General features: G+C 38.1%; 1 protein-coding gene across 4 annotated transcripts; it reads right to left on the bottom strand.

The window, feature by feature from the left end:
- Window positions 1-446: 446 nt before the first annotated feature.
- NAE1 (NEDD8 activating enzyme E1 subunit 1) lies at window positions 447-19,351 on the bottom strand. 4 transcript variants are annotated; one of them, XR_007769329.1, is made up of 21 exons: window positions 19,199-19,350; window positions 17,505-17,608; window positions 17,361-17,421; window positions 16,220-16,250; window positions 14,434-14,505; window positions 13,987-14,066; window positions 13,081-13,190; window positions 12,500-12,609; window positions 10,357-10,419; window positions 9,939-10,002; window positions 8,195-8,286; window positions 6,562-6,621; window positions 6,325-6,458; window positions 6,099-6,174; window positions 5,703-5,742; window positions 4,405-4,491; window positions 2,868-2,960; window positions 2,301-2,415; window positions 2,166-2,215; window positions 1,445-1,566; window positions 837-933 (listed from the first exon to the last, which is right to left on the bottom strand). XR_007769329.1 is itself a non-coding variant. In XM_050922825.1 (20 exons), exons 1-20 carry the CDS (start codon window positions 19,252-19,254, stop codon window positions 824-826), a joined length of 1,608 nt encoding a protein of 535 aa, XP_050778782.1. In that variant the 5' UTR covers window positions 19,255-19,350; the 3' UTR covers window positions 447-823. The 4 variants fall into 4 exon arrangements, 3 of the variants coding, with proteins under 3 accessions (XP_050778782.1, XP_050778783.1, XP_050778784.1); XM_050922825.1 differs by lacking the exon at window positions 1,445-1,566 and having other exon boundaries at window positions 447-933; XM_050922827.1 differs by having other exon boundaries at window positions 841-1,566.
- Window positions 19,352-27,433: the final 8,082 nt, after the last annotated feature.

Below are 27,433 nucleotides of genomic sequence, written 5' to 3' on the forward strand. Positions count from 1 at the left end.
GGGCACGGCCTATACGAACTAGCGCTGGGCTCGCCCCCCGCCCCCGCCCCAACATTTAAGACGGTCCCCGCGCAGCGTGCTCCCCTCCCCAGGGAGAGCTGTCCATACAGAGGGGTTAGCGCGCTCCCTGTTCATGCGCCTGTAGCGAGTCTTCTACAACCTTTCTTGGGAACAATGACGAGGCACTAGGCTGGTGGGTGTCTTCTGGTAAAGGCGATATGGATGAAAGTTCCCCCCAGGGTCTCTCTCCCGCTTCCATCCAAAATGCTTTTAATACTATCACAATTTTCAGCATTTTTTTTATTACTGCACAAAGCTGCATCTTTGTGTCAGGATGATGCCCAGTCTCCCTCTTGTGGCATGGGGCCCAGGGTGAAGATTATTTTCCTGTAGCTTATTATACTCCCAATTAAAATACTGTTCTAGTACTTCCTTACAGTAACCGGTTTCAGGTACAAGGGTTTATTATTACTATTTTGCTTAGAACCCAGTAGTTCAACAAGTCAGCAAGGTGTAAATGACTAAATTTAACTTCTGTTACCACAGAATAGACATTGCATTGTTTAAAGACACTTGAAGAAATAATGATCAGAAAATTCTACATTATTACATAAAAACAAATATTTTCTATTTTATGGTGTGATATATTTGTCTTGTCCTCAGAATAAAATAATAAAAGAGTACCCTTTTTTTGCAATAAGATTTTAATATAGAGGAAAATACATAAGAGTTTAGTTAGTGGTACCACACCACACTAGTGATATTTTACAGAATGGAGCAAACCTGACTGCAATTACAATTTCCAACATATATCGTAGTAGTTCTACAGCTGGAAAGTTGCTGATGTCTGTGACATTCCACTGTAAATATAGGTGTTATTAAAAATTACAAATTGTCCTGTAATTACTTTGACAACCTCTTGAGCAGCAGCACCTATTAAAGTGAAGGGGAAAAAAGAATGACATTGGCAGGTAATTATATTTAAAAAAAAACAAGAACAGCATTATCTGGTTCAGATTTCAATATAACGATTAACCTCAGTCTGTCAAGCTGTTTCAACGCTTTCCTGAATCAGGACAAAAAGTGATTTGATATTTTTTTTCAATTCAATTTTTAAAAAGGCATATGCATATAAGTTTATGTAAATATTTTATCATGTGAACTGGTGAAAGAAAGAAACTGATCTTTCTGAATTAATGCAAGAGAAATGTCTATATCCCCAACCTGATTTTTTTCCTAATCAACCATTTTTCTAAAACACTTCCTCCCCTCCCATTCAAAAATCACCTTTCCTTTCAAAAGAGATTATGCAATCCAGAGTCTCAGTATTGGAAAATTCAGGTGAAAGAAAACTTAGCTAGTAATTAGCTTCTCTACGTTTTATTTCTTTAACTGTTGAACAAGCTCTTAAATTTTATTTTATTGCTATAACCTCTTTTAATACCTCTATAAAAATACTGTGTTCAAGTTTTCTTTGCAATTATAAACTCTTAAGAACCCCGATCTTGTCTTCATACATTTTTCTAAAGTACCACATACACCCATGGCAATATAATTTTCTTTAACCTTTAAAAAAAATCCAAGTTGTTTATATAACTAACACTTAACACAAAAACAAACAGTTAAGATTGCATTAATACTTCTATTATATACATTTCAAAATGATTTACATCTTGGTTATAAAATATTTATTGCAGCCTGAAATAAGGCAATGTTGGTTAGGTACAGATTTACAAAGTTTGCAGAGTTGGCAATGTCTATACTGAAATTAGAACTAAATTAAAATTAGTCATATTGTACTATTGTTCTGTCAATGCTTCAGATTTTTATACTTTCACTAGTCATATATGCACATTATAAATTTTATTTTAAACTAGAGTAATAAAATTACAAGTAGCATAACTGGCCTAATAAGGTCATTAATTTTCTATTATTTCTTTTATTCCAGTCTGATCACTTTCTTAGACAACTTTTTCCATATAGCATATGACACACCGACCTTAAAATGTTGCAGTACTAATGCAGTCTTTGTCTGCAGCCCATAGTTATTCCCTTTGCTCCAAATATACTGAAGAGGAATTCCATTAAAATAATAAAAATTGGGCTCAAAAATAGCTCGGTTGACCCTTCTAAATGGACCTGTGAAAATAAAGTGATATTCTTACCTCCCAAGAATGCAGCGATAGTATGTGGCTCTGCAGCTCCATAGCGACAACTAGATAGCAAAAAGTAAAATAATTAGTATTTTAGGGCAGTTTAAATAAACTAATGAAAGTGACATCTTATCATATAATACTTACAATTCATGGACATAATCATCTTTCACTGTTACAGACAGCCCATATTCCTGAAGAAAACCACTGAGGCAAGATTTCAATTTTCCAATATCATCTTCCACTTGGTAGTTATACACACCTAGGACATACATTATGAGCCATTTCTCCTCATTAGACTTTAATATGCCAGAGTTAACACATCCAATAATTTTTAAAATTCTACTATTATTACCTTGTTTGTTATTGTGGTCATTAACATTTTTATTCAAGTAACATACATTCATATTTAATTATAGCTCTAACAATACTGAACAATCAAATACCACTGATGATGATTTAGTATTCTGCTGAATGAACATCATCATGTAATTTAACTATAATTTTTACAAGCAATTAAAACCATCATCAATCTGCATTAATTTGTTAATCTTAAGAATGTGGTCACTTTGTAATATTTGCACAATAAATGTACTCTAGTTCAAATATTTGCTTAATCATTTTTATAGTTTGTATGTACTACTGTATCATAAATTAGATTGTTATATTGCCTAGAGTGACTGATATGTATCAAAAACTACTGTAATAACCTACCTGGGTATCTACCATGCTGTTTATAAAATCTATCCACAGCTCGTAGCATTAAATATAGCACTATCTCACTGTCTGGATTATCCATGCCGGAAACTGAAAATGATAAAAAAAAACGCACACACACACCTCAAAACACATATTTTAAATTGGTTTAAAAATAGACTTGGAGATAGATGGAATGATAAAAATATTTCATGTTTGCTTGAATGTAAAACACTTAACAGTTTTGCCACCACACGCCCATGGGAGACAACTGAGAGGTCTCCCTTCAAGCTTTAGTGATGCATTGTTTAGATATGTAAGTGACGAAGTATACTAAAAGTTATGTACCCATAGATTTTTATATAATCTCAGTTTGGAGTTGTCCACCTGTTCCTACTTAAACTCCACCAATGCCAACAATTGCTTGGTTGTGATATCTACATCGAGTCACAATTTGAGTTTCATAATTACACTTGGCAGAACTTTATTTTTTTATAATTGTGATCGATAAAATATTTGTGTTGATTTAAATACACACAGTTGCAGGAAATTATGTGGGGGAGGTCAGACAATTATTTTAATGACAGCAGACATTGAAAGTCAAAAAGTTAAATTTTATAACCATTAAAACACAAATTGTGAACATTACATCAAAATACAGAAAGTAAATTCCTTAAGTCAAACTCTTACTTCAAGATTTTTCTTATCTGCTTATCTGTAAATTTTGATTTTTAAAATCAATGGAACTATTTTTTTGGTTCATTTTCATTCTTGAAATCAGTGTTTACCAACACAAATCTAATCCTGCCAAGCATATTTATAATGTATATTTACAGAAGAAACACTAAGGGCAATAATTATATAATAAATGGAAGTCTGCTTAAGATAGGCACAAAAAATGATGTATGGACAATGCACATCAAACTTTTTAAATGTAAAATTACACAAGTTCCTGAATTATTGTACCTAACATAATATGAGCCAGTTCAAGGAAACTTTACTTATGTACTTTGTGAATGCGATAAACAAAACAATTCTTTTGGCCAAAACATTATGATAAGACTGAAAAGACACACACTAAACCTGCTGTTTCCCTTTTAGTATTTACCTTGGAATTTGGAGTTATGCATGTTTGAAAAGTCTGCAGCAGTTATGTGCCTAATTTTTATTAAATGATACTTTGCCACAATTTATTCACAAAATACAACAACTGTCAGTAGCTAAAAAAAAAGATAAATAAGTATTTGCTCCTGAGGAAGAACCTTTTAGCTCCTGTTACAAAAAACTTAAGTCAGACAGGAGAGAATATAATTTAAACACTATAACACCTTGATGACGATGACATGGCTGCTGAAGAGAAAATATCTGCCAGGGAAAACTACCACACACTAATTCAGTGGCTCATCTTTGAGCTTTTAAAACAAAATTGTTAAAAAATATTTTTAAAATTATGCTTTGAAATATATACTATATGTATTTTCTGTTTAAGTATGGAGTCATGATAAAAGAAAGAAGTTCAAAGAAAAACTACAAATAAATAAAAATAAGTCCTTACTAATTTCATCCTTGTTAAATGTATTTAAACCATACTCTTCAGACAGGGATCTACATCGCACTACTCGAAGGAACGCTGAGTTGCTGCCTGAACACAGAAAAGAAATATTGGAGCACTGGTTAAAAGGGTGCATCCGACAAAGTGGGTATTCACTCACGAAAGCTCATGCTCCAATATGTCTGTTGGTCTATAAGGTGCCACAGGACTCTTTGCTGCTTTTACAGATCCAGAATAACACGGCTAGCCCTCTAATATTTTCTTCAGGCATTTCAGAATTTACTTATTGTTAAACAGTGTACAGTACATCTATCACCAACTGATGTTATTTTAGTTTTTAATTGTATTTCTTCAGTGGTGCAATGTAATAAAATCTTTTAGATAAAGAAAAATTACTTATAGGTCCATGAAGGGAAACAGTTTTATTAAAATGTTCTATATTTGTGTACTTCAAAATTCCAATCATGTTGCCTATTGCACTGTGATAAGGATTGTCACTACATGTGGTACCAGATTCCAGAAAGCATGATGCCTCCTCCTCTTTTATGGTCATCTGTTGGACCACAGGCATCAGTGCCATATTTTCTTGCTCCATCCTCCCAAAAGCTGTTCTCTTTTCTAAGTTGCACTAAATAGTGCTGCTTCCTGCTCTCTCTATGGCTGCCTACTCTTTCTGTGGCAACAGGCAATCTAGAGAGCAACATTTTAAAAATCTGTGGCTGGGGATGGGCAAGAGTGAACCTGTGGCAGTGGTAAAATTACAGAAAGGGGAATAAAAAAACTAGACTGACAAATATGGATGAACATAGGGAAGGAGGGGAAAAAGCCCACCTCAAACAAACCGAACACTCTAAATACATGCCACAACTACAGCACTTCAAAAAACAACAAATACTTATAGTTTCAGATAGCTGCTGTTTTCCTTGTCATATGCCCTAGTATTTATTAATATACAAGGGTAAAACAAACTTTGCCCAAATAAACAGTAGTTCCATCCAGAATCATCAGTAATTTATTTTATTTTATTTTATTTTTGTGGCCATATAACATTCAGGCATCTGCCCATAGCTTTCCATGCACCTTACTCTGACAGGCACTAAGCACTTGCAACTTCTATTGAAATCAGTGGGAGATTTGTGTCCATTACTTCTCAGGAAGAGGCACAACATTTGTAATACAAAAGAAATTCAAATACGGAGCTAGAGATTAATATAGCTACATTGTGAATAATTTTAAGACTTCCTGAAATTTTCTATGTGCATAAAACAAGAAGGATGTAATGCAAATCCAAAGATACTTACAAAGCAATTTTAACTCTTTCTGTGAAATTGACTCTGGTGCCTGCAAAGGAATAAGAACATGTTTGTTCCTGCACAAGACAATGGTTAGAAGATTTAAATTTTCAAAATTATACTGAAATGGATGTTAGATCAAATGTTAGTCAAGGAAGACTTATGTGTTCATATGTCCCTTTCACTTAACATTCTAAATAGTCACAGGAAAGTACAAACAATGCAGAAATACACACACTGTACGTATAGTGAAATCATATTAGAACTTTATTTAGTAAGACTCTTCATGTGGTAGTTAAGTCAGCTCTTTACTGTCTCTATTTTACTCCTTTCCCCATTCTTTACTGACTACATAAAAAATCATTGTCTTTTGAGAGAAATGAAATGAGGTTATAACATAACTACCTTGCCTATTGACTCTAACAATTTAGCAGCATGGTTACCCACAGCAGCAGCATCTTTCTTTGCTTTTTCACGGTATCTGTAAAGGATGAGAAATAGTTTTAATAGTTTAAACCATAGTTTAAAGCTACAGTTTTATTTTAAGAGCCTAAAATTGAACAACACTTTTATCAATACCCTCCATTACTATAATGCTGATTGTCTTTGAAGAAGAAACTCAAATACTTACACATTTTGCAATTTGATAAATTTACCCGAATCTGCTATCATATCAGGAATAGTGCCCCGAACAGGTAAATTTCCTTGCCCCTCTTTTGCTACAAATTCTTTTACAGCTCGAGCTAAAATCCAAAAGGACGGCGTCTGCAAGAGTACAAATAGCAGTAATTTATTTTCCTTGTACACAGAAATATTATCTGTAATAATATTCCTACACAAACATCTTATCCTTAGTTACTCTTGTTACCTGCTGTGTGAGATTGATGCAACGATCATCATTAAAAATGTCTTCAATACAGCTTGGAATCTGTAAGAAAAAAAAAAAATACACACATGTATTTACCTAAGTTTCTTATTCAAGAATTGTCCCAAAAGTAATTATGTGGGCAATTCAATACCTAAATGACATTAGACTTTCTAGGCAAAAGTCATTGTTAATGAACCTCCATGAAAGAATCTGCCCCACTGGCTACAAATACTTTAGGATAAATTACCTCTTTACCATCATATTTAGGAAAGTGTCAATTGCTAAAAGTGTAGGCTTCTAATTAACCCAAACTTTACACACCAAATCTGGCCTTAGCAACACCCTTGGAATTTCAGTGAGAACTAGAGAGGATTTAAGAAATGGAAACATTTGCCCCTGATGTTAGGAATTCCATACATTTAACAAGGGCATCATTTCAGAAAAATTCTGGGGGCAGGAGGAGGGGGAAAAATGTGTCAGCATACAGACTATTTAGCAACACAGACCAAATAGCAACACAAATAAAAAAAATTGGGCAATTATTGCTTACCTAATGACTGCATCCAAAAGTCGGGGGAAAGGGAGAAATACGATTGTCCCCAACCCCATAGCAAATGACGCTCCTGGCATTTAGTTTTGGTAATGTTAATAGATTCTGGTTATGTCCACACTAATATTATTGGTCAAATAGGAGTTTTGTTCCAGCAAACATTCCTTTAGCCCTTCACAAATCAATACAGTATGTTAACTGGGGAGAAGACCAGTTCTGCAGTAACCTGAGGCTTGCTAATACATGTGAGTTGGATGTGTCTTTAAGAAAAGCTTAACACCTCAAGTACACAAGACCATGCAACTGTGTTTTCCAAAACATACATAGTTTGTTATATGAAATCCATAACCCTCTAAAAACTTTCTGTAGATCTGTTGATTTAGGTTAAGAAAGAACTGGTAAGTTCTATGCAAATGAATACTTTAAATTTAATAAGCTGTAAAATTTATTTCACTCAATTCTTTTAAACACTCATGAAAGTACTGCATGTTCACCTTAAGTGATACTGTGGAAATGCTTTTGACACTGATTTGGAAGACTGTTCTACTATCTGACTTCACTAAGTATTTTTAATGAATTAACTCCTCAGCAAGGAGCACAAGGCCTTTAACATTAGTTAAGCAGCAGAGCTTAGAAGAAGGAACAATTCTCTGATATGAACACCCAATTTTCATAAAAAATAGTCATGTGATGATATCCAAAAGTAAGCCTTACTCTTCTTAATACATCCAGACCATTTAAAAAAAATTAGTGAAGAAAGAATAGTTTAGCAAGTGGCTCCAATCAGGCAGCATGTGGACAAGTGCTTTGTACGTTTCCCAGTACAACTGTGCCATTTTATTATAGCCCAACTGGAACTACTCTCTTGTGCACATACTACTGGTCCTGCCAAGTTGTTCCAAAATGTTTGTTTGGTTTATAAAGAGAATAAGAGGAGGTCATCAAAATAACTTTGACTGTAGATCTGCTGTGGAATTTTTGTTCTGAAAAAACAAACGATGATACTATCAAAAGATACATGGTCCCCTTAGCTCTTCAAAAGCATTATGTTCAATCATTTAAAACTTAATAAACTACTATTACCTTTGTAACATTTAGTGCTGTGTTTACATTTTTTATAGCTTCTTCAAAGTTCTCTTCATCTTCTGGGATCCCACTTTCATTCCTTAAGATTCCTGTTTGAAAAGAAGCAGAAAACACAAGCAATAGTACAAACTCTGCCTCCCACATTACATTTATGTCCTGGCAACACATCAGATTTTCTCTTGGAGAATCTGTGACATATCACTGTTCTAGTTCTGTCATCACAAAACATATATACATCACCACATTAAGAGACAAAAACAGCTACCTTCTCCTTCAGCCATGTATACAAATATTTTGATACGGTATTAAAAATACTTTGTGCTCATGTCATCTTCCATGGTAAGATCTCACAAGTTCATGTTATGAACATTAATGAATTAAATGTCACAATGTATAGGATATAGGGAAAATGCTATCACCAGTTTTACAGATAGAGAAACTAAGGCACAGACGGAGCATGTGATTTGCTCATGGTTGTATAGAAGTTCAAATCAAAGTCTGTAACAGAATCCAGAGGTCCTGAATTTCTGTCCAGTGCTTTAATCACTATACAGATATAGACATATGAGACCATCATTTCTCTCAAGTACAACTGTTTCTTTATCTTATACTTATCAAAATACTTCTGGTGTCTAAAGTGACATGCAGGTTACGAAACACTGAAGCTCTCCCGTTACTTGACACAAAACAAAAATATAGCTGAACATAACAGGAGATAAGAAAATGTTACTGACTGTAAATATCATTGTTAATATTACTACTGTTTCACTGTAATACAAATGTTGAATAGAGTACTTACTCTAGGCTGCAGCAAAATCCAATTAGCATAAAACTCTGCACTTCAGTTCTATTAGGGAACCAATCTTTATTGTAATGCAAATAAATAATTTTTTTAATAACTTACAGTGATGTAAATGGGATTTAGATATCAAGAGAAAAACAAATCCGTTTGTTTATACCAGAAACTAAGTCTGTTCATAACTGGAAATAACATGATCTTGTTTCGAGAGCAACTTAAAATGTTTTATTTACATTTCTTTTAAAAATACTCTGTACATTTTCATGCTTGTGAAGGGTGCTAGATTGACAGCCCTTAACAGCGAAGTCCTCCATCCAAAGACTAGATATGTACATTTCCTCAGGCTATCCACTAATGGGTCTCTCCATAGAATCACCACCTCTAGAGCTGAGAAAGTAATTCAACCTCCAAGCTCATCTTAATCCTTGACCTTTCTGATGATGCTGTTAAGAAAAGAATAACTTTGGAACTGATCTGTATGTGTGCATTAGCACTCTCATGCATGTGCACGCATGAGAGATGTGGACACAACCATTTGAAAATGCAATGGGTACAAACTTATTTCACATTGGCCCATGAGCCAACAGATATTTTTCAGGCTGGTTTTATACCAGTGACATAGCCTCTTAATTCCACTAATAAGGAAAACCCAGAGCCCTACTTTAGCAAAATTTTAATGTTAGGCAAAGGTAGATATGTTTTCCAAAAAGTTAGCATTTGTCTTTTCTTTAAAGAACTGCAATAGAATGAAGGTGCTTGCCTTTGCTTAGAAAAAGAAACAAGTATTACCAGATGGCTTCATAAGCTGACTCAGGATCCTAAGACACACCTATTCAAGAAATCATGAATCTGCTCTGATGTAAGTTCAATTTCAAGCCACAGTGACAAGTTGTGTCTTGTATGTCTTTTCATAGTAGCCGAAATGCCCATAACATATATTACCTTGTCTAATCAGCTCTCTGAAGGCTTCCTTTTCTCTGTAATTCCTAGGTATCTGCTCACTTTTCTAAATTTAAAGTATAAATAAAAGATAGATTAATCTAACAATTATCCTGTCACACGACTACCTTCTAGATAGTTTGTGTCAAAATTAATATACTTATATTTGTGTTTCAGTAAGTGGTAAAGGAAACATAGGGTAAAAAACAAAACCAGACACTTTTCAGTAGTTACAGGCTCCATTCGGTGCCCCCAAAATAAATCTTTGGACATTGTTCAGTGTGGTACTTTTTATCACCTGTCCAATTCTTTTTTACTCCCAAATGATCTAGTTTGGAGTCAGATATACTTTCATTAAAAGCCTACATTAGAAAGACTGGATGCTATATATTTGATTCATGATAAGGCATTATCAACATACCTCACTGTACCATTTTGCTAAATACTTTGCTACAATCACAATCCACGGAGTGTGACTATGGTCCTGCAATCAACAAACAGAAAAAAAATCTGTAATGGACATAATTCTGAAAGTAGTTAGAAATAAGTTATTTCTTTAAAGATGACAGCTCTGTATGTTAAATTACCACAGTTTTAAAATCCTATATTATTGAGCACCATAGGAGAGTTAAGAACAACATTTCTGATTCAATAAAGTTGCCTAGTTTTGGACAGCAATGCCTGTAACATTATGTAAACAGATTCTGCAATTAAATGAAATTTCAAATAAGTTTGTCAGGGATGGGATGGTGTCCCTAGCCTCTTTGCCAGAAGCTGGGAATGGGCGACAGGGGATGGATCACTTAATGATTACCTGTTCTGTTTATTCCCTCTGAAGCACGTGGCATTGGCCACTGTCAGAAGACAGGATACTGGGCTAGATGGACCATTGGTCTGACCAACTATGGCCGTTCTTATGTTGTCATATATCAAATAAATCTTAAGAAGGGGGAGCAAATAAATACTAATTGTCTATAAAAGTTATGATGTGCTCAGTTTTGAACTTTTACAAATAACCCAGGAAGTAATTTGATGGTAAAAAATGCATTATATAGTTTGAAATCTAAATCTGAGAACTGCAAATTGCACAATTATTTAGAACAGTCCTGCATGTGGATTTAATCATTTTAATTAAGTTTAAGCCCTCTTAGATGCAAAGGTCTAGTATTATCATCAGGGTAGTGACCAGATGTTATACTTTTGATAGGTTAGGGCAGGAAAAAGGAGATTAGACATATAGACCAGCCCTCCTACAGGAAAGCTAAAGGTCTTTCTTTTTCACATTGCAACTCCCTCTGTACTCTCTTTGGAAAGTAAGACCTGCTGCTAAAACTGCGACAAGAGCATGAAACTTACATTTCCACAAGTGAAAGATTTAGGCCACAAATCACTGTTTATAGTCTCCCTCCCCAATTTACATCTTAAAATGCAGACCAATTCATACCCCTAGGTTCTGTCAGTACTCACATATACTATAAATATCGTACAGTAATCTGATCCAAAGTTTATATTTTTTAATTTGTAGCTTTGGGATTTACTGTTTGAACTGAGAGTTCCAGACAATCAGGGCTGGCTCTACTGTTTTCGACGCCCCAAGCAGCGCGCCGAATTGCCATGAACGGCAGGGGCAGTCTGTGCGCCGTTCGAGTGGCACACGCATTTCCGCGGCGGCGGCAATTCGGCGGAGACAGAAGCTGCACCGCCATGGACAGCTGAACATAGAAACTGCTGCCGAATTGCCGCCGCCATGGAAACGCGCGTGCCGCCCTAACAGCACACGAACTATCCCCACCGTCCGTGGTGGCAATTCTGCGCGCTGCTTGGGGGCAAAAACACATGGACTGCCGCCCCTTGCAGACGTCCGCCCCAAGCACCTGCTTGGAAGGCTGGTGCCTGGAGCCGGCCCTGCAGACAATCATTGTCAAAAACCCTTTTTGCTTTCCTTCTTAACTGGGGATGGTCACACTGCACAAAGATAAAATAGAGGGTTTGATAAAATAGAGCAAAATAGTGGTGAATTTTACTTCTGCACTCTCCTAATCTTGGTGCTGCTCTGTGAAAGTCATTCTATCTGCCCTCAGGATGCTCTAATTCATACTGGGTTGCAAAGAGTACAGGGGTCAAAAACACAGTCCAAAATTGGCATAGCACAGGACATACCAGCTACACTCTCTTTCCTCCTCTAGCCATAAAGGGGACAAATAATGCAAAAGACTTCACATTGGCTCTGTGCCACCAGTTACCATACTTTTATGACCAGATTACACTAATCCCACCTAAAATAAGGAAAGATGTTTCCCAAAAATATGGCTTCAGAATGCTTATTATGTGAAGTGACATTTAGAGCAGCACAGACAAAGTTTGGTATTTTAACTCACAATTAGCTTTTGCGATAGCCAAATTCACTGAAGGCATCAGTTAAAAAAAAAAACGTTTAAAAAAGGACCCTTTGGCTCTAATCCTGCAACCATCTCTGCGCAGCAGGAGAGACCGATCTGCATGAAATTACTTGCGAGAATAGGGCCTATTTTGAAAGTGTTTTAGAATGCAAGTCTCATGCCAACCTTTTTTTCCATATGATCCAAGTCATAAGACTGCATATGCTCCCTCAGCTCTGGAAATGGGTTGTCCAGTCTCAGATCTTCTAATGCATTGTCTGGATGAGATTCCACTACTGCCAAAGAGTTACACAAGATAATTTAATTTGAAAGATAAACAAGACAGACTGTAAACTACAAAACATAGCAGCAGTAAATATTCAGTGCTTGAGTAGTTATGTGAGTCCCACTAGCATAATTACACATTAATGGAAGTAGTGCCTCATTGTAAATGTATTCTATAATATAACGCAGTATAGTATTGGACAAAAGTCTCCCTTCTGCTGCATCATCGGGTTAATTACTTGTTGCATTCAATTTTCAGTAAGTCATTTCCATGGCTAGAATGATTTTTTACGGTGGGAAATTCCAACTGCAAATGTGAAGTATTTAGTGTTACTTAATAACCTTGGAAAGATAAAAATGAAATAGTTCTTTAAATATATAAATGTCATCTACATAAACAACACAACTAAAACTTCTAAAAAAGAAGCTTTCAATTCCACCTTTAAATCCACCTAAGTCTGATTTCAAAAGAAATCTCTTACCTGGATGTTCCTTAATAATAATTCTCATATAACCAACTAGTCCATAAGTCCTACAGACTAACAGAGGGATGTTAGCATTCCAGAGAATTTCAGCTAAACGCATCAATATACTGAAAATAAAAATAAAATGATTCTTAGAACATATAAGAGATAATCTGGTATGCAACAATAATTTTAAAAAAATACACTGTTTCCCACATGAGAGGCATTCAAAGGTAAAAGTATAACATGATCAAAAGGATGTCATAAATTTTAAAAATTACAGCTAAAAGACATCAGATTATTTACAGCCATTGGCTCTTTAGCGTTGCATTGTTTTCTATGGTCCCAAACTTTTAAAAGGTCAGTTTAAAAAAAAGAATGTAGACAAATAAAATAATTGGAAAGAAAGAGATCAGTTGGATCCACAAATTGTGAAGTGCAACTCCTAATAGACAGTCCCGACAAGCTTCTGATAGAGCCACATGGAATTCTTCTTACTAAAGTAATGTGTGGCAATACAATTATGTTCACAGTTAGAAAAGAGGGAGTTGGATGGGTGATAAAGAGACAATCACGAAGACTTAAAAGTATCACGGATCCCATTACATGTGAGGCCCCAAATTAGATGACTAAATTGACATAGCTATGGTGGATTAGGAAGAACTCCCTCACTAGAGAGAAGCACTCAACATTTAAGTGAATTTGAAGACTGTGCCTAATAAGTCAATACAATAACTTCAAAAATTGGTGTATTAACATACAAAAGGTATAATGAAAATCATCATAAAGCTTTCCTGTCTATAAATGTTGCATATGACAGAAAAAAGGGCAATGTTGCTTCACATAAATTATATTTTCCCATAATAAAGCTGCAAACAAAACTGCAGTTGTAAGAAGACTGAAAAAATCTGAATAGGACTCTACCTTTCTGGTAACTGGGTTGCAACCACTAAATTAAACCGACAGAAAAATGAAGGATCATTGTCTAGAAGTTTGTCCGGACTCTAAATAAAAGTAAAAAAATATTCACATATATTGGAACATAAATTTTGCTCTATCTCAGAAAGACACAAGCATATCAAAAGTTAAAGTGACACTATGTATTCAACAGTGGAGTTGGAGTCAAAATACTAGATGTGGCTTCAAAATGCTAGGAGCGGCTTCTGAATCTTTATTATCATTAAGTACAAATGTTATTTACGTATATACATAAATGAACTTGATCCACATAATTTGAGATCTTATTTCCAGATCTGTATTACCATAAATTCTTACACTGCAATGACAGATACAGATAAATTTGTAACGAATGACTTTATTTTGCCATGCACTTAAACACCAGAACGTGGGTAGGAATTCAAGGATACAAACCTCTTCCACAAAATTTCCTGAAACATCATTATTTAATTCTTGTAAGAGCTCTGTGGCACTTTGGGCTCGGTTCTGTTTTAAAACAATTAAAAATATACCTGTTTAAACATACCTATAATTTACATGTTGGTTTTATGTTTTACATACCTTACTAGTAGTATACATGCTGTATTACAAGTAAATACATTATGGAATATTGATATAGTTCAACTATTTCAAACCTCGCATTCATCTTAAAATCACTATGTAATAGCAAGGATTTTGTTTGAGGCAGACTGTACTTTACTTTAAAAAGATATTACGTTTTTCCAGTTTTAGACTAACTGGCTTATATCTAGTTTTAAAAATCACTGTACTGGAAGCACGGTAAGCTCCTGATGCAGCTTTCTTAAGCACTGTTAAGTTAAAAGCTAAGCAAGCTCTAATGAAACTCAGAGGAGTGAGTGATAGCAAGAAGATCGTGAAGTGAGAAAGAGCTACTAAAGATACTTACAATGGAGGAAGGAAACAGCAGAAGATGAGGTCAAAGGATTAGGGGGGGGAGAAGAAGAGTGACACAAGGGAGGATAAGCAACAGCACCTACTAGCAGAATGAGGTAATTAACTTTAGGTAGATGGCACAAACCCAACACACACTACAAAATGCAAGTCAATGTTCTTTTAGATAACGTAGGTTCCCCCCCCCCATTTTAAATCTTTTGTAAATAATGGTTTTACAAAATCTTTTCTACTGATAGACTAGAAGCAATAGTGATGAACAGAGACAGAATATAATTTAAGTGTTTTTTTAAGTTAATAAAACTGCCCCTACTCCCTCTCCACTCAGAATTTTATTGATTTATCAGTTTAAAACAAAAAAAACAAAAAAAAAAAACCCCAGAAAGAGGTAAGACTCCTTATTACCTCCTCCATCTCTCTCCTCGCTCTAGTGCACACTCTCCTCCTCCACTCTCACTGACATTGAAACATCTTCCCAATTCTCCAGCTCTTCCCTCTGCCTGTGTGACCCCATTCCAGCTCCTAATATTCCTAGTCCCCTCAACCTCTCATTTTCAAGAGGTTTATTCCTCTCCCAATTCAGCCTTGGTCTTCCTCATCTTAAAAATTCACCATGGGCCCTGAATCCTCTTCAGATTATCATCCACATTCTCTTCTCCCATCTCCAACAATTATCTACAACCATCTTCTTGAGTTTCTTTCCTTAAGTTCCGTTCCACACGCTATGCTTCTGCCCTCATTATTCCACTAAAACTGCTCTAACCAAGGTTTCAAATATCTTACTAGACGTAACACAGGCCTAGTGCTCCTTTCCCATAGACATATTGAGTCCCTCTGACACAGTCAACCATATCCTCCTCTTGGAATATTTTCCTCTCCTAGTTGTCTTACTACCTCTTATTGTTCTTTCAGTGGGTCCTCATTCCCCTCTCCCCCCACACACTTCAGTTTTTGGTGGGGGCCTCCCAGGGCTCTATTCTTCCCTCCCTTCTGTACATGATATCTTTTTTTTATTGATGACAAAGCCACCTGTCCACCCTGGACTTGTCTTCCTCAACAAGGTTAAGTCACAGCAGTCTTTTCAACATCTCCTTGTGGGCATCCAGCCACAAATTTAAACTCAACAGGGCCAAAACTGGGCTTTTGTTCCCACTCATCTCCTGGAGCTCTGTTCTCCTCACTCACTACTATAGAAGAAAGGAATTTTTTAAGCATGCATGTCTAACTTTCATTTTATACACAATCACTCTCTCAAGATACTTACAAACCATGTTTAATATTGCTTTACCTGGCCAATATTGCTTCTTTGTAGAAAGAAACTGAAAAAAGAGAGACAGTAGAAAGTGACATTAATAATATCTTTCACAAAACTTAAGCTTTTAAGTTTCCCTACAGTGCAAAACGTATTATATAGCTTCATGCAGGGCAGAAGAAGTCCTTTAATATCTATTTCAATCAATTATTAATTTTATTACATCTTTAACATGACTTCTTTTAAAACAGTTTTTTTGAATCTTGTAAAGTCAAATTTGTAAAGAAGCCTTATCCCAGTCCCTAAGGTCCCCCAATCTGCAAACTCTGTAGCACATGCAGAATTTCACTTTCCCAGTAAGGAATGCATTGTAGGTGAATTTTCATCCTGCTAAATTCTCCATGAAGAGGGATCCCTATGCTCACAGAGCCCTTCTAAAGTCAACAGAGCTTCAAGTGGGCACAAGAGTCTACCTGCACCTTACAGGACCAAGGCCTAAGTTTTACCATTAAATAGCTACACAGAGTCCACAGAAGTTGCATTTTGATATAAATCTACATATATTGTTTTATTTATGTAAGGGTTTCTATTCTTTCCCTAACTGCATGCATTTTTCAGGAGTTATGGAAGCATGCTGAAGGAACAGTACTCTGCTTCCTTCTCCAGAGCTGAAGAGCTCCGTGTAGGTTCAAATCTTCTACCTTCCACCAACCGAAGCTAGTCTAATAAAAGATATTACCTGACCTACCTTGTCTCTCTAAATAAAAGTGGTAAGTTTTGATGACAAAACAGTTTAAAAGCCATTAAACTAAATTTAGATATCTAAAAAAGTTTGTGGATTCTTAAGTCACAGTAGAAGAGTAAAATATTCACTACACTTCCTTGGTGTGTGTGTGTGTGTGTGTGTATATATATATACATACATATTTTTTTTTAAGAATATGGTCTTTCCAACTAATGCATTTAAAAATTGGGAATTTCTTATTAATTGCCTATTAACACATAGTACATTTCACAACTATTCAAAAATTCACTCCCCAAAACAAAATAGCCAGTTTGTTTTGAGCATAACTTCTACAGTTACATAAAGTTAACCATTATTTTTAAACAGCACATAGTAAAACTACTGAAACCTTATCACTGCTGAACTTGTGTAGAAAACTGATAGTAAACCTACTTATTTCCGACATCCTCTCCGGTGACTTGATTCCCATCAACAATCGTAAATGAGCCAATACCTTGAAAATAATACAATAAGAAATATGCACTCAATTATTCAAACTGAAATTCTTCCTAAAATTTAGGTTTGAAATTTATTCACCTGGTAGTACTAAATTTTTGAGGATTTCAGTTCCTGTGGCTGTTGCATTTATCACACAAACATGAGCAGCTTCTAAAGCTTCTTGTCCATGATCACCCCACAACCTACCAAGCAAGAAACACAGAAGCATTCAGAGGAAAAAGTAACTTGTGGTAACAAATACAGTCTGAATGGCAGTGAGAATCTGATGTCACAGTCCATGTGGTTTAGCATACCATTTCTCCATATGCCATTAAGTAGTGTATCTAGGAGCATGATTTACACTGGGAGTTTTCTCACTGACGTCAGCAAGGCCAGGATTTTACCTTTAGTCCCTTCAGATGTGGGGAAAAAATGTCTATGGAGAAGACAGAGCAAAAGATTCCAGACTGTCAAGCAACAGTTAAAACCATTCATATTGTCCTGTGAGATTTAAAAAATAAACTCCTGAACTGCAAGTGTTTTCAGACGGTGGTTCGCAGACATGCTCCTCTCTCACTGCTGAAGATTTGTGTCTTCAAGATGCAACGTATTCTGTATGGTGGCCCAGTACAGATTTTTTAAAGCTGTTTCCAAAGCATTATTTGGCCAAACTCCCAATTAGCTTATACACCTGCTCTGGGTTTTTGTTTTAAAGACAAACTCTAGCCTATACGGCTACAGAGATAATTTCAAAACATGAACCAAAAATGTTTTCCTGCAGACCTACAGCTCTAACACCTCTGCTGCTATTCAGAGTAAAAAAAGATATGGAAGCGTCTCATTAATTTTCACTCCTATTATTGGAAATTAGGGAGCAATGACTTTCCCAAGAATCAAGTCATTTTCACCCCAGTACAAGTTTATTAAACTCTGAGGAGAAGCAGACAGTGGAGCTACTGACTGGAGAGGCAGACTCAAAAATGAAACTGGGGAGAGTAAAGTAGCTTAGATTTTTTAAGTGATGTGACAGGTAAATACACCCTCCCCAATCTGCAGCCTTAACAGTGTTTTTTGTTTGTTTGTTTTTAAACAAAAGTTTTTGGAATACTGAAAACTGTTCAGTTCCCACGCACTTTATAATATCGATTTAACTACAGACATAAAATGGATTTTTAAAAAAATCCAGTTATAAACTCATAAAATATGAACATCGTCTCCAAGAGTTCACTAATGAGCACTTTTTGGATTATAGAAATAAACACTTGTGATCAGAGCTGGTCGAAAACTGCTTCCCCTATGCCCCCTATTGGAAAACGTTGAGTTTCCAACAAAACCATGGAGTACCAAGACATTTCAGTCTTCAAGGGCTTGTTTTTCCCAACAAAATCGTTTTCCCCAAACATTAACATCCTCAAACCCCCCGTTTTTCCCGAGGCCAGTGTGTGAGTGTGACCACCCCCTGTCACAGCGGTGCGCGGCGCTGACCTGCCCACACACCCTGCTCTCGGGGAGCGCTTAGGTGGCCCTGGACACAGGGAAGCCGCCTGGAGCCAGGCGCCCCAGCCAGCGGGGGGCAGGGCCCGCGGGGAAGGTCACTAGCCAGGCCGTGAGGCGCACTTCGGCCCACGGCTGCCCGGGGAAGGCGGCGCGCAGGGCCCCACAGCCTGGGACCGCGGGCCCGGCAGGCGGCTGAGCCGGTTGCCCAGCCGCGCCCCTAGCGGTCCAGGCTGTGGCCCCACTCGGCCTTGGGCCGGCCCAGGGCCTGAGAGCCGGCCGGGGGCAGCCTCCGCTACCTGAGCTGCCGGTCGTATCTCTGCTCCTTCATGCTGAGCCCGCTCTGCTGCGCCATGGTGCCGGGCCCCCCGGCAAAACACCTGGGGTGCGCGCTGCCCGCTCTCGGGCACCGTCCGGAGTGGCCGCTCGGCTCTCACGGCGCATGCGCGATCGATCTGGACATGCTCAATGACGCCTGCTGAAGGCACAGCTCTCCCTTTGCCCGTCTCTTCGCCGTCAGGAGGCAGAGGAGGGGTGGGCGGAGTCTGTGCAGGGGAAACACGTGCGTCCAGAGGAGAGTAAAGCCCCTGCGGCGAGAGGAAGAAGCGAGGAGACAGGCAAAATTAAGTGTGAAATTTTTGATAAATTTGATTTAACAAAACTGTAAGAGACTATGTTCCTGATGTAAAAAAACCCAAAACAAATTAAAATAGCACATTTGTGCACAAGTATGTTAACATTCAGTGATAGCTTTGCAAGGACTACTCCATTTCTAAGAACTGACTCCGATTAAACACCTGGCTGAACCTAGGCCTATGACAGTAGCATGTAGTATGACTACAAGTGTGTGACACTAACAACAGGATGGGTACAACGTCAAGCTCATCCTAAAAGTATTCAGTGTCAAACTTGAATTATTTTTAATATATAACTATGATGAATTTTCTAATAAAGTATTAGTTTGCAGAAAGGTATTTGAAAGATAAAAATATGTACAAAAGGGACACCACGCAAAAGACCTTGAATTTGCATGAAAAAAAGAGTAATTCACTTAATCAGATAAGAACTTTGTTAGATATTTTTAATTAAGCTAGCATAGAGGGAAAGTAAATAGGAGGACTGGCATTATGTCATGTACAGTACAGTGGTATACGTCACAGGTTTGATGTTATACATGAAATGTTTTGCTTATTGCATGAATAATAGGCTTAGTTTGTATAAACTGAAAAAATGTTTTACATTGAAAGAGCATTGAAAAATAACAGGAAAAGGGTATAATTACCAGCATACAAGGACCAGATTAAGACAACCAAATGTGAAAAAAATTGTTACTTTTGTTTTTGAAATGACATCCATGAATAAGTTCAATTTCTGTTTTCATAAAAATCATTTAAATAAATCATATTGATTTTGTATTCTGTGTGGAGAACTGCTGAATGTATTGCAGCTATATTGACTTCCAGAATGACAGTGAAGATGGGATGATGGTGAGAAACAAAAAAATTGGGATTCGTGTATACAAATTAGGGTTGCCAACTTTCTAATGGCACAAAACCGAACACCCCTGCCCTGCTCCTTCTCCGAGGCTCTGCCCCTGCCCCACCCCTTCTCTGAGACCACGCCCCATTCACTCCATCCCCTCTCCCTCCATTGTTCACTTTCCCCCAAACTTACTAACTTTCACAGGGCTGGGGCAGGGGCTTGAGGTGTGAGAAGGGGGTGAGGGCTCCAGCTGGGGGTGTGGTCTCTGGGGTGGGGCCAGAGATGAGGGGTTTGAGGTGTGGTAGAGGGCTTCAGGGTGGGGCAGAGGGCTGGGGTGTGTGTGGGGGATGAGGGCTCCAATGTGAGCTGAGGGGCCAGCACTCAGGGCAGCGTCAGCACGTGGAGCCTCCCTGGCCACCCATGCACCTAGGAGCCGCAAGGACCTGGTGGCTGCTTCCAGGAGCCCTGTAGAGGTAGGGCAAGCAGGGAGCCTGCCTTAGCCCTAGATCCCTGCTGCACCGCCAGCTGGACTTTTAACAGCCCGGTCAGTGGTGCGGACCGGAGCTGCCAGGATCCCTTTTCAACCAGGTGTTCCGGTCAAAAACCGGACACCTGGCAATCCTCCTACAGACATAGCCACCATGGAATAACCTAGATAAGGATCAGGCTTGTGGTAATAATTTGATATTAATAAATATTTCATGCACGGCTGAGAATAATAACTTGATTACAGATTAGCATTGGGGGAGCTGGTAGCAATACCTTTATTTAGATTACCTAACACTTTCCCTTTATTATGATCTTTTCCTTAAGGAGGTCTCACACCTACATTGTTTCCAGCAGACCTTTGATACTGGATAGGGGAAGTCCCCTCAATATAGAGAAGTGCCCTTCCTTTGTCCTGTGAAATTCCATTCAGATTTATTGAAGAGAGATAGTATTAGAAGTCACCATTTGTCTTCTCTCTTCCATTCCTCAGAAAGATTTTGACAGCCTGCCAAAATCACTGACATTTCCAATGACAGGTTCATGCTACCACCAAACAGCAGCAGATACTGCACTGAGAACACTTCTGAGCTGCCAGAGCAGCTGTAGCAGGAAGGGGAAGGAGAGAGCTGGGCTTCCCCTCTCAGCCCTTTCCCTGCTCTCCCAACCCCGCACAGGGCAGTAGTTCCCTCATCTTTGGAGGGTGGAGGCAGCAGCAAAAGAGAGCCAAGCTGAGCTGCTCCTGGAATGCCCCTGGACCTAGCATAAGGCACAAGCTTCCCATCTTCCTCCCTGGTGGCACCAGCTTCCCCAACTCCAGGAGTCGGGGAGAAGGTGCTGAGCTTGGTTCCTCTTGTAGCTCTCTCCAGTCCCAGCACATGGTACCAACAGCCACCCACGACATCACATGAAGCACGAGCCCCCGCACACACACGCACCCACACTTGAGCTGGGCTCCCCATGCCCACTCTCTGGACTCACCCCACTCAGGGGTAACATCCTTCTGCTGCTGCCACCTAATGTAGTTATTCCTGTAGCTCAAGTGAAAGCAGTCTGAGCAGCAGTAGTAAAGGCTATGGGTACATAGCCGGTAGGTGGTGCATAATTAGGAGTGGGCTGTTACAGACACATAATAGAATGGGTTATTACTTGTGTTCTTAAAACACCTAGGAAATTACACACAAAAGCTATGTTAAAAGAATGTTATTTAGGTCAGCAAAGTCAAGCACTCAAGGGTTTGGAAATGCTAGCTTTATGGTTGCCAGAGCAACCTTAATGTCTGCAGCTGGATGGGAGGAGGAGGTGAGGAAGAGTCAAGAGGTAGCTGGATCTGCTGAGTTGGGAGTACTTGTTTCCTGCACACCCCACACCTCTACCCAGGGCCGGCCTTAGGCCAATTCCACTAATTCCCCTGAATCGAGCCCCGCGCCTAAGAGGGCCCCGTGCCCAGTGAGAATCTCTTCCCTGGCTAGAGGCGCCTTTTCAATTTTTACTCACCTGGCGGCGCTCCTGGTCTTCAGCAGCACTTCAGCGGTGGGTCCTTCGCTTGTTCTGGGTCTTCGGCGGCACTTCAGCGGCGGGTCCTTCAGTGCCGCCGAAGATCTTGAGCAAGTGAAGGACCTGCCGCTGAAGTGCCACCAACGACTCGGAGCACCGCCCGGTGAGTACAAGTCCCATGTGTTTTATGTACGTGGGTTTTTTTTTTGTCTTCTCTGCTGGGGCCCCGTCAAAACTGTTCGAATTGGGCCCCGCACTTCCTAAAGCCGGCCCTGCCTCTACCAAGCTCCTCCCACTTAAGTAGATGCTTTTCAGAGAATCCCATAGGTAGAGCACTGCACGGATACAAAATTTGTATTTGCATCCAGTCCGCAAACATGGTCCGCAGATATCCACATCCCCAGATATAAAGTGGATATCCAAAGATTTGCAGGGCTCTAAATATAAAATTTGGATCTGCATCCATCCACGATCTGCAAATATGGTCTGTGGATATCCACGTCTGCTGCAGATATAAAGAGGATATCTGCATATTTGCAGGGCTCTATCTGTAAGATTAACTAATCTTGCCAAGTTGTCTGTACCTCTGCCCTTTTTTCCACAGTATTTTCCAATTCCCTCTTCTTCTCTTCTACACTGAGTGAGAGATATGTACTTGATACATGAACTGGACCTTACACTCAAATAAAGATGTTAGAACTCATTTTGATTGGGATGCAGTAATACTGTGGAAAGTTTTGTCTCATGTTCCTTTCTGAACATTTCCTATTCTGCCATTCATTCTCTTTATAAAACGTCTATATATGGTAAACCCCAAGTGAACCTGTTGAAATTGAACAGTGGGAATGATGGGAATGTACTGTATTTTGAGTTCACACATGCACTGTCTTTTATGGTGTCATATTTTCCCAGATAATTACCATGAGAAAAGTGCAGCTGACTTCACTGTCTGAGTTATTTGTCATGTAATAAATTATTTGCTGACACCAGGACTTCTTTTTGTTGAATATTATAGTCACATCCAAATGCCTCAATTCTGCTAGGGGCTTCATGTAGGTGGACCCCAGCACCCACACAGACCCCATTGAAAGCAATTATTGAAGCAGAAGGATAATTTTAATTTTTAAATATCCTGCTGTACAGCAGGTAGGTTATATTAAATTGCACTGAACCACCTGGAGTATTTGTTTGATGTATTTTGAAGCTATGTCAAGGGCACCTAAAACATGGATAGACTCCTGGTTTTAGTAATTGCACACATCTGAATAAATGCACATTATTTAAAATATACACATTATTTTAATAATATGGAAATTAATTGAAGCTAAAATTACCCAGAAAATTAAAACCTAGTGACTCTATAGAACAAAACAAAAATAAACATAGCTATTCAGTTTGCATGGTAAATCACCCATGTGCTCTGAACCTGCAGAAGCCTACATATGTGTTCACCTCTATGCCCTGTCAATAGTCCCATTGACTTTAATGGATCTACTCACAGTACACGAAGTTAAGCACATGGATGCATCTCCAGAATCAGGGCAATCGGCTAGTAGCCATGATTGTGGACATCCCTTTATGAGCATAGTAGATTCTAGGATCCCACATATGGATGCAAGCCATTACTCTCGAGTCACCCAGATGTTAGGAGTTTGAACACTGTGTAAAGATGCAGAGGTGTTTTTGCTGATTCATGCTAATGGGTGGATCTTATTAATTCCAGCCAGGATTTAAGACGGGTTAGAGTCCCCTTTTAATGCAAACTAAGTTATGATAGTTTGCATAGAAAAGACTAGGAATAGCTAAGTTTGGGGAGAAAGTCTTGGCTGATTTATATGTTGCTGTTCAATTAATAATAAAGCCAAACCCAGGGAAGGGATTCTAGGGTGTGCTCCTGAAATCAGAACTCTACTCGCTCACAATACCTTTTAAAGCATGTCTTGCAAATTATAGGAATATGGAGGGAAAAGCAATAACCTAATTGCTTAATCTCTTTGGTAGCATATTTATTTATTAATTATTATTATTATTATTTTATTTATTGTTATTTTATTTTATTATTTTTGCTGTCCAGATATCTAATTTGTGTCATGGTCTTGTATAAAGAAAATTAATGGTGGTGTGGAATTCTCTTTAAACTAAGCAAAGTTTGCATCTCACTTGGGGCTTACCCAGTGTAGGTCCTTTGGGTAGAGGATCTCCCACTGAAGTTGATGGGAGTTCTGTGCTCAGAGCCTTGTGAGACTGAGCTCTTGAAGGTTGTAATTCTAACTTTGCAAACTCATTTCTGGACTCTGACATTTAGGTTATGCATGTTTCTTCACAACTCTCACTCCAGTTTTCTGAATCAAATTTCTAAAACATTAAACACAAGTATGAATGAGAGAAAGGTCCTTTTTCTGATGCTCACATTTAGGAAACTGTAGTTAAGTTATACCAGTAGAGGTATTGTACAATACATGCAGTATCAAGGATGTACTGAAAATGCCCTAATTATAACACTGAAGTTATAATTGTGAGATCACTCTTAACACCATCATTAGACTTTAATGCAACCCTGTTCTCATATCATAAAAGTCTCTCTGTGGCACCAATACAAATCGTAGTTGACAGACCAAACTATCCCATCTTACACTGGTATGAGCCATGCTTTTTGCAAAAAGTACCAAACAAAGATGCGACCTAAAACCTGTTCATTTTAGCCAATTTGTTGTCCCATAAAATGTATCACATGGTAGATTTAGTCTAATTCAAGGATACTATGTATGAGGGAGCTGTTAAATATCCACTGAATTAAAATATACAACCATGCAATTATGATTTAGAGTTGTATATTGGATAGATGATTTATTGCAAGAAAATACAGTGCTTCCCCTTTTTCACTTTGCTAGTTTCATTTTTCTCAGGCTTTATGTTTGCCAAGTCATTGTAAATTTTCCCTTCTGTTGAAACTTCAGTGACTATTAAAATATTTGGCATGTATATGCTGTTTACAGAAATCAAATATTGACTTATTTCGTTCTTGTTGTCTGATGTCTTTGTACAGATCCCTGTTATCCTCAGTGATCGAACTGATTACATATTATAATCCCAAAGAGTTACTTTTTCATTCATTGTTTCAACACACGCACACACAATTTAACTATAGCTCTCAGTCAGAAGTATACTGCTATAATGGCCAAAGGTTGATTGCTTTATGTAAACCATCCCATGAATCCAATAGAACCTTCATACCTTGGCTTCCATTTCTTCCTATGCTACTTTTTCCTTCCTTTCACTCCTTCACCGACTCCTAAGTCTTTTCTTTCTAGCTCACCTATTAGAATGACTGCCTAGTTAATATATGTCAAGCCCCTTCCCCTCCTTGAAATCTCTTCTGAACCTCAGAAATCTTCAGTGAGGCCTACCAGCAGTAGTATGTGCCCACAACTTATTTTTAATTATATTGTGCCAATATATCGCTTTAGATTTATCAGCTTTTAGGGGCAGCAATCTGGTTTGGTTTGGTTTTGTCATTTTAACAATGTTGCCAACTTATGATATTTGGGATTGGGAAAGGGGGAAGGTGTCAACTTGTGATATTTGGCAGTGGATGATGGGATGGAAAGGTTAGGGTTAGCTAACCCCAGCTCCTGAAATCATCTGATTGGATGAGAATCTCAACTTTAAATGTTTTAAAAATTAGTATCTAACTTTCATGGTTGTGGATAAAAACTTGACAATATGAACCCTAAGCCTCAGGCATCAGAAGACAAATGAAAAGACCCCAAATGTATTAATTTTTAAAATTTCATAAATTTTAAACTAATTTCATGTTTTTTGGACGATATGACTTAATTTTTGAATGCTTGAGGTTGGCTATACTACTTTCTATTTAGAATTTATTACATATTTTAAAATTCTGTGTGCAGCTCTTGTACTATAATAAAACTACTAACTAGTTAGAATTTCTTTAATTTCTTTAATTACACATAAAATCCGAATATAACCTTAATATAACTATGTCTAGAAACTAACAGCATCAATAATTGCAGTGTAAGGGGAGAATGCACTATCAGGATAAACTAGATATTGTTTCAGGAACTTGAGGTGCTTGCTGGTTCTCAAATGGTGAGCATTTCAACATTTCATCTGCCCTGATCTGATGTATTCAAAGGTTCAAAGGGTGAACAGCCTATATCCACACTGACAGTACTTCTGCAATATTTTGTTAATATGCAATGAAGTGTCAACCATATCTATAGATGCATTTAATAAAAAAGGCATTTGACACCCTGTGATGGGTTCCCTCCAGGGTGCCACCTGGAACTGGCTTACCTCTGACCCACCAGCCTGGGCTCCCGCTCACACTGTGCTGCTGTGACAAGTTGCAAAGCTCTCCAAGTTTGCACTTCCAGCAGCATTCACACAGGTAGGGACACACCCAGCTGCAGTCACAGGCAGGCTCTCTCACCACCAGCCTCCCAGCCTTCTTCCCACTTGCTGGAAAGCTCTTTTGCTGTGACCTGGCTCAAACAGTTCCCATTGTGTAGTGCTATCTCTGAGAGGTTTCTACTGTACACAGTTCCTGGGGTAATCCTTGTGCTTGTGTGCATTTCCTCAATCAGCCATTAACATTGTTTGGCCTTTTTACTGTTGTACCTGAAAGGCTGCTCGTGGGTGTTTTCAACCTCTGAAATGTTTCAGTAATACATACATAGCCAAACTTCATAACTTCGCCTACGATGATACCACATACCCTCCAACAAGATATTAATGTCTAGAAGATCAAGCCTTTTAGAATAACACCTCACAAGGTGCACTTTGTACAAAACACATCCTAATTACATGACAGTGGTGAATATTGGGGTTCCAAGGTGTCACACATCCAATTCAGATATACCACTTCCACTGTTAAAGTTAGGCTACAAAGAAAATCCCAAAATATCTACCTCAGCAATATGTACTCAAAGCACTTCTTCGCCATTCACTACATCACCATCAAATAACTATTTTTTTCTTTTAAGTTCCGGAAGTTGTGCTCATTATCTCCTCTCTACAGTTGCACACTAGCATGCACCAGCTATGTT

The sequence above is a fragment of the Gopherus flavomarginatus genome, chromosome 14, assembly GCF_025201925.1.
Source record: "Gopherus flavomarginatus isolate rGopFla2 chromosome 14, rGopFla2.mat.asm, whole genome shotgun sequence".
NCBI lineage: Eukaryota > Metazoa > Chordata > Testudines > Testudinidae > Gopherus > Gopherus flavomarginatus.

Coding starts and splice junctions, on each gene's coding strand:
- NAE1 (XM_050922825.1), bottom strand. CDS start 19,254: ATGGCGCAGCAGAGCGGGCTCAGCATGAAGGAGCAGAGATACGACCGG. Junction 10,003..10,356: donor TAGCAAAATGGTACAGTGAG/GTATGTTGATAA, acceptor CTTTAAATTTAG/AAAAGTGAGCAGATACCTAG. Junction 8,287..9,938: donor CAGAGAGCTGATTAGACAAG/GTAATATATGTT, acceptor CTTTTCAAACAG/GAATCTTAAGGAATGAAAGT.